General features: G+C 45.4%; 2 protein-coding genes across 2 annotated transcripts; both read right to left on the bottom strand.

Moving 5' to 3' along the window:
• Positions 1-3,464: 3,464 nt before the first annotated feature.
• LOC108372066 (uncharacterized) lies at positions 3,465-4,536 on the bottom strand. Its single transcript, XM_017627709.1, has 2 exons — positions 4,466-4,536; positions 3,465-4,356 (listed from the first exon to the last, which is right to left on the bottom strand). Exon 2 carries the CDS (start codon positions 4,332-4,334, stop codon positions 3,465-3,467), a length of 870 nt encoding a protein of 289 aa, XP_017483198.1. The 5' UTR covers positions 4,335-4,356; positions 4,466-4,536.
• Positions 4,346-5,908, bottom strand: LOC108372067 (uncharacterized). Its single transcript, XM_017627710.1, has 2 exons — positions 5,475-5,908; positions 4,346-5,301 (listed from the first exon to the last, which is right to left on the bottom strand). The coding sequence occupies exons 1-2, from the start codon at positions 5,880-5,882 to the stop codon at positions 5,293-5,295; spliced, it is 417 nt and encodes a 138-aa protein (XP_017483199.1). The 5' UTR covers positions 5,883-5,908; the 3' UTR covers positions 4,346-5,292.
• Positions 5,909-7,257: the final 1,349 nt, after the last annotated feature.

Raw genomic sequence — 7,257 nt, 5'->3', positions numbered from 1 at the left:
CCTGCGCTTTAGTGATTCGAGTCTTAATTTCTTCTTTCAGACTTTCTGGAATCGAACTGATAACTTCTATTGGTTTTTGTTTCGTGACAGAATGGACTGATCTATTGTATTTTACTGTAGCAAGCAAGACTATATCGGTGGTATCGCTTGTTCCTTGCGCTAATTTAATACAGCGCGCAATCTCCGTTAGAGTGCTGTGGAAACGTTGAACTGCTATGGTATGGAGGTGTCGTGAATGTGTTTATCCCGAAATGATCCCTTAGAAGAGATTTGATTGTTTCGGAATTAAAAGATTTTTCGATATCAAATACTACCGTTGCTGTCCCTTTGAAAAAATTCAAAGCTTGCATCATTGGTCACACATCTATTATCGATCTAGAATTAATAGGTGAAACTATGGCGAATTTGGAAACTGTATCGATACAAGTTAGGAAGTGGAGGTGCCACTGTTGAATATATAGCGTTTTCCCTATTGTAGGGTTTGGGGGATGGCGTTTGTAGAAACGCGATCTGGCGAGGAATAAAATAATAAGAGCTCGCCTTTTGCTGACAATAACGCTTTCCAAGGCGTGATGCTTTATTTCCTAAAAGTATAAATATGTGTGTATGTTACAATTAATATATTAGCAATAGAAAAACAACTCTTTCCTCCTCTTGAAACGCCAGATCACGAATTAGTTTGGATTTTTTCATTAGTGAAGTGGTCGTTTTTACAAAATTAGAAATCGATAACAATTATTACATTACATTAATTAAGGTACAATAGAGGATAGGTTCGCTTTAACAAGCAAGTAACTACGAAAACAACATTAAGGTACAAATAGATTAATACAATTGAATGAACAAGCAAGTGACTGCGCTAACAGCCCCTCCCCCGTAAATCTAACCAGATTTACCCAACTCCAGCTGAGCTAAGATGCAGGCCGGCCGCTTAAATGTGCCCTCTTCGTCTGGACTTGTGCGGCTCTAACCTGGTCGTCTTTACCCGGGAACACTTCGACTATTCGTCCCATGGGCCACCTCGATTGGTGCAAGCTTCTATCGCAGATGAGCACGATGTCGCCCACAGCTAAAAGCTTTACTGGCTGATACCACTTAGTTCTTCGCGTCAGGTCAGGCAAGTATTCATCGACCCACTTCTTCCAAAACCTGTATTGCATTTGTTGGATTATGCGCCATTGCTTCCGCGTAGCTTGGAACCTCTCTTCATTGGGGTGTGGAGTTTGCTCCGAGTTTGGTGCACCTAAAAGAAAGTGATTGGGGGTTAGCGATTCGTCGGTGGAAGTGTCCAGGGGAACGTGCGTCAGCAATCGCGAATTGACAATATTTTCCGCCTCACACATCAGACTATATAGGGCGTGCTCCTGAAGACTCATTGTGTACTGCGTGGCCCCTTGCTCTCTTAACACTTCTTACCAAACGTTCCCTGCACCCTCCAGCATGCGGATTCAATGGACAATTGAAAACCCATTCTATATTATGGCTGGCCAGCGCGTTGGCTATATTGCCCTTGTCAAACTCAGTCAGCTGTCTTTTCAGCTCTTTATCAGCACCGACGAAATTTGTTCCGTTATCGGAGCGAATGCGCACCGGGGTTCCGCGTCTACACACGAAATTACGTATGCATATCAAGCAGGCGTCTGTAGACAGGTTTTTCGCTATTTCGAGTGTATCGCTCGCATGGTCAGACACGTAAAGAGAGCAATCCAGCGCTTCTCGCGCCGTCTGCCGATGACGATAGAGAACGGCCCCATGAAGTCTAGCCCGACGTAAGTGAAAGGCCTAGCAAATGGTGTTAAGCGGTCGATCGGTAGTTGGCCCATCTTTGGTTGATGTGGTGCTGCTTTTTCCTTCATGCAAATCTGGCGTCTCTTAGCGGCTCGTCGCACCTCGACTCTTATCGGAGGGATCCAAAATTTTCGTCGTACTTCAGCCTTATTACTCCTTCCTTGTCCATAGTCGGACTTAAGGTCCACAATGCGCTACTTTTATCTATTTGCTTGTTTGCACGCAGGGAAAACCTCAATTTGTGTAGCCTTAATAACAGCTGCCTCAGCTCGCCTCAACTCGGACACCATCAGGACGCCATTGACTCGTGTCGCTCTTGTTCTGCGGCAATTTTCTCGGAATCGTAGTATCCAGCCAACAACTCGCTTCAATCTCGTAAAGGATGAAAATTTTCTAAAAACGGTAGTATCGGCTTTAATTAACAGAATCGCAAATTTGTTACGCAGCTCGACGTTCGTGCCCTCGTACGTTTCCTTTGGAAACCAGCGTGTCTCCTCTTCTCTCAGGAACTTCGGACCCATGATCCAGAGTGAGTCTCGTCTTTCATCTCTGGTACGCGTCACGTGGTCTGCGGGGTTTAATGCGCTGGGTAACCAACTCCAGTCATTGATGCCACTGCCATCCAGAATCTCATTAACTCGGTGTGCCACGTAAGGTTTATAGCGGCGGTGGTCTGATTTTATCCAGGATAGGACCGTTCTTGAGTCAGACCACATCACGACCCTACACGGAATCTTATCGTGACCTTCGACAATGCTTTGCCTAAGACACGTGGCGAGTACGGCTGACTGCAGCTCGAGACGAGGCACGGACATGAGTGTTAGTGGCGCGCACTTAGTTTTAACCGCGACGTATGTCAACTGATTGTTACCATTGTCGTATGTTATCCTCCAGTAAGCAACAGCAGCGTAGGCCATCTCGCTGGCATCTGAAAACAAATGAGCTCGGCCGGCGTTTTCATAAATGCAGCTCCGTAATAACGTGGTATGCTTACTTTCACCAATTCAGGCAACACTCGCAGCCACTTTCGCCTTCTGTCGTACACTGCATCGGGTATGCCTCCATCCCAGTCGACTCGCTCTCGCCATATCATTTGCAGGACTAATTTTGCTTCTAGGGTGTACTCTGCGGCGATCCCAAAGGGATCGAACACGGACATAGCCATACTAAGAACTTCTCGTTTTGTCGGACGCCGCTTCTCCTTCAACACGTCTTTGTTAACCTTTCCAAAGGATAAAATAAATTTCAATACATCTTGTTCCGTGTCCCAGAACATCCCAAGCACTTTTTGAAACATCTTTGCGTTTTCCCTATCGAGATTCAGAAGAGGTGAAAGTGGACTTTCTTTATTTAGTCTTCTAACGAGTTGCGAGTTAGATACGAACCTTTTAAGTTCGAAGCCCCCATTTTCATGAATATAGATAACCTGCTTCGTAACTCTCAAGGCCTCATCTGCGTTTGAAAAACAATACACGAAATCGTCGACGTAATGGTTGTTTACGATCGCCGCCGCAGCTTCCGGGAATCGCTCTTTAAAATCTTCCGCATTTTTATTCTTCACGAACTGCGCTGAGCACGGCGAACACGTAGCCCCAAACGTCATTACGTTCATAACGTACTCCTCCATCGGCACTCCAGGATCAGCTCTCCACAAGAAACGCTGTGAGCTCAAATCTTCATCTCTTATCCTCACTTGATGGAACATCTCGACGATATCCGACTCCAATAGGCTTCTGTATGAATTTCATGAGGACTGTTGCTAACGGCTGCGAAAGATCAGGCCCACTTAGTAGCTCTGAGTTCAGCGAGACGCCCTGCGATTCTGCTGCAGCATCGAAAACGAACGTGAGTTTCCCTGGTTTGTTAGGGTTGTATACGCCAAAATGAGGCAAGTACCACGTACGTTCGCTTATCGTCTCTGCTTCCTCCTTGCCCAGCTTGCGGCAGTAACCCCTCTCAACATATTCCACCATGATTGTTGTATATACTCTCTTCAGATGGTTATCACCTCTAAAATTTCTTCCCAAAGCTAGAAATCTATTCTCCGCCATCTTGCGGCTCTCTGGAAGCTTCACGTCGTCCCGCCTCCACAACAAACATGTTTCAAATTTACGACCATCGCGCTTAGTATGTTCATTCAAAAGTTTCTTGGCTCGTGCTACGTATTCAGGCTCGGCCACCTGCTTTACCTCACTTACGCCCATGTTCTCGTTGGTTATCAAATCGTTCACGAGATCCTCCAGCTTGTCGGACGTTTCATCGCTTACCCTTGCAAACAGAGAGTGATAGCGTGCTTGAGTTAGAGTATTTGCCGTCCCATAGATTACCCAACCGAGTTTGGTGAGTACCACTGTATGTTCTCTGCTGCCATCGTATGCTGTACGCCGCGGAATACCAAGGTGCGCGTTATCTAAGCCGATCAACAACTCTGGTGTAGCGTCGCTATATTGCCGGATCGGTAAGTGTCGGTGCTTGTAATGAAGATCAGATATACTAAGTGACTGCATTGGTAACTGAAGGTTCGAAACCGTGCGAACATCACGCATTGTAAACTTCCTGCGGTTACGACCGACACCTGAAATCTGTACACTCACCCTACTCGAAGGTTCTGTAACGGTCGTGCTACCAAACCACTGTAACGTCAAATTCTCGCTATCGCCCCTAAACCGGAGGCGCGTTGCTAACTCACTATTTATCAATGATATGGCTGACCCTTCATCGAAGAACGCGTAGCACTAAATTCCCTTACCATTGGCGTATAGCAACACGGGGAGTATCTTAAATAATAAGTTCGGCGCGGGATATTGCCCTATAGTATTCGTAAAGACTTGCTGTACCTCTGCCTCAAATGCCCCATGCCTCTGCGCCGCATGTCCTGATGCCGATGGTAAAGTCTGTTGTGTCGCTAACAGCGGTGTCGACTGTGATGCCTGCCCCCGCTGCGCTAACTGCCACTCTCGATCTCTGGGTTCATGAAGAAGTGCGTGCAACATTTTCGTACAACCCCTAACTCCGCATTCGTGCTGTTCTTCACAAGCATTGCTGCGATGGTTTCCCTTCAAGCAGTTGAAACACAGCCTTTTTCGACGAACTAGACGCCACTTGTCACCGAGATCCATCGCCAGAAATCTCCTGCATTTACTTAACCAGTGTCTCTCTGTACATGCATCACACTTCGTTCGCGACGAACCGTCACTGATAGCCTCACTGGCGTGGAAAATCCTTGGACGCCCCTCATATTTATTTTGGCGCTGCTCCGAACCCGTATACGCGCAGGCTGAACTCACAATCGTTGACAGCTCTTGTAGCTATTCGCTGAAGTGACAAATTGTTGGTCTCGGAACAATTGATGTAGCATGACGTACCCACTCGATGCGTCTTTGTACCGGAAGCTTCAGCAGCAGTTCTTCCATCAGCGTCGGATTGGACAAATGGTGTTCGCAGTCAGCCGCCTGAAGAAACGAAGACAAGTTCTGGACTTTGGTCGCGAATGTCACTAGTTGCTCAATGCGACTTTTGGAAATTGGGGCAATATTTCTAATTTTGTTAATTTGGCTCTTCACTAGCTGTTCCGGCTTTCCTAAACGCTCCCCTAAGACTTTAATAATTTGAGATACGTTTCTACTATGAATCAATAAGCATTCGATAGTCTCTCTCGCCTTGCCTTTGACCGCCTTTTGTAGCCGCATCATATTTTGAGTGTCACTGTATTGATACACTTCAGTTGTCATTAAAAACGTTTCTTTAAACATCGGCCAGTCCTCTGGCCGCCCATCAAATTCCGGCAAATCGTATAGTTTACGTGTCGGAGCGGGCTGGGAGCTAGCTTGAGAACGACCGATTACGCTGAATGCCGTCGCAATTATTTCGTCGGTGGCAACCGTGTTTGCTTGCACTAATCTGTTTTGCCTTATTTCTTCTTGAAGATTTTGCACCTGCTGAAGAATTTCAGTTAGTCTCATCTCGAGCGATTGGTGAGCGAGTGAACTCGCTGGAGGCTGTCGAATAACCGTTTCTTCGAAATCGTCATTTGTATCGCTATCTCCCTCTCTCGCAGCGGCATCCTTACTTACTTCGGAACGCGTTTTCGGCATAATTAAAACGGTTGCTGGCAAATTATTTCGCGCGCTTTTTGCCAATTTTTTCTACTACATTTCTGTTCCACCCACACTTCTACCCGTGACAAACCACCGACTACAATGCTTTACCCCAGATCAATTTCTTAAGGCACTTACCAAATGAGCTTCTCACTCCGTGGTCTTTGTTTCGAATACGGATAGCACTAATCCTCTTGCTTCTCTTACATTCAACCTTCTTTCTTCTGTCACGTGCTGCCCAATACTTCTCCTGACCCGATAGTAGCCTCCGGTTGCGGCACAAGCAATTATCCTCAAATAACGCTGAAGTCCACGTGCGCCTGCGCACTACCCTCTCGGGATTACTTATTTCAGCTATCTTCTCGCCTTAGCTCTCAAGCACCTTAACACGACGACTAAATCTCGTGGTGCAGCTCACTATGCGACGTTAGGATGTTTCCGGCCTTCTTATAACGGATAAGACTCAGTCCAATATCTTGGCAGCGTGCTTATAAAAGTGAAATAAAGGCTGTAGAAACGCGATCTGGCGAGGAATAAAATAATAAGAGCTCGCCTTTTGCTGACAATAACGCTTTCCAAGGCGTGATGCTTTATTTCCTAAAAGTATAAATATGCGTGTAAGTTACAAATAATATATTAGCAATAGAAAAACAACTCTTTCCTCCTCTTGAAACGCCAGATCACGAATGAGTTTGGATTTTTTATTAGTGATGTGGTCGTTTTTACAAAATTAGAAATCGATAACAATTATTACATTACATTAAGGTACAATAGAGGATAGGTTCGCTTGAACAAGCAAGTAACTACGAAAACAACATTAAGGTACAAATAGATTAATACAATTGAATGATCAAGCCAGTAACTACGCTAACAGCGTTGACACTTGGCTTCACGGCAGATTTTGCAATTTGAGGCGATTTCTTTGGAGCTTTTATAGATGTTTGGAAAAAAATAGTCCTTCAAAACCTGCATGGTGTTTTCCCGTGCTGATCTATGAGCACGGTTGTGCTGAGTAGCAAGAATTTCCTTGGTCGCTTTTGTTAGTGACGTCTATGACCCTATTCATTGTATGACGGAACTTGACGGATGGGAACATTTTAATTAGTTTATCCTGGATCTGTCCTAATACTGACAGTTCGCAAAATATCCCGTTGATCACATTGGGTTTACAGCCGTCTTTAGCAGGTCGAATATGTCGTCCTGCGAAGAAAATGTAATTTCGTGTCGGACCTGTGTTTGAAAAAAAATTTTAGTAGTTTTACTTGCCGTCGTCCCCGTGTCGAGAATTAGTTGGTTTCTAAAGCAGTTTATTGGATTTTGCACCGTCGGTATGGTTCGCGTGAGGGATTCCTCACTGTGATTTGTGAGACAA

The sequence above is a fragment of the Rhagoletis zephyria genome, unplaced genomic scaffold, assembly GCF_001687245.7.
Source record: "Rhagoletis zephyria isolate East Lansing unplaced genomic scaffold, Rhagoletis_zephyria_1.1 Rzeph_scaffold_05414, whole genome shotgun sequence".
Taxonomy (NCBI): domain Eukaryota; kingdom Metazoa; phylum Arthropoda; class Insecta; order Diptera; family Tephritidae; genus Rhagoletis; species Rhagoletis zephyria.
This window is presented reverse-complemented; position numbering and strand designations above follow the sequence as displayed.

Bases quoted from the DNA above. Each gene is read 5' to 3' on its own strand.
- LOC108372066 (XM_017627709.1), bottom strand. From the start codon at position 4,334: ATGCGTGATGTTCGCACGGTTTCGAACCTTCAGTTACCAATGCAGTCA.
- LOC108372067 (XM_017627710.1), bottom strand. From the start codon at position 5,882: ATGCCGAAAACGCGTTCCGAAGTAAGTAAGGATGCCGCTGCGAGAGAG.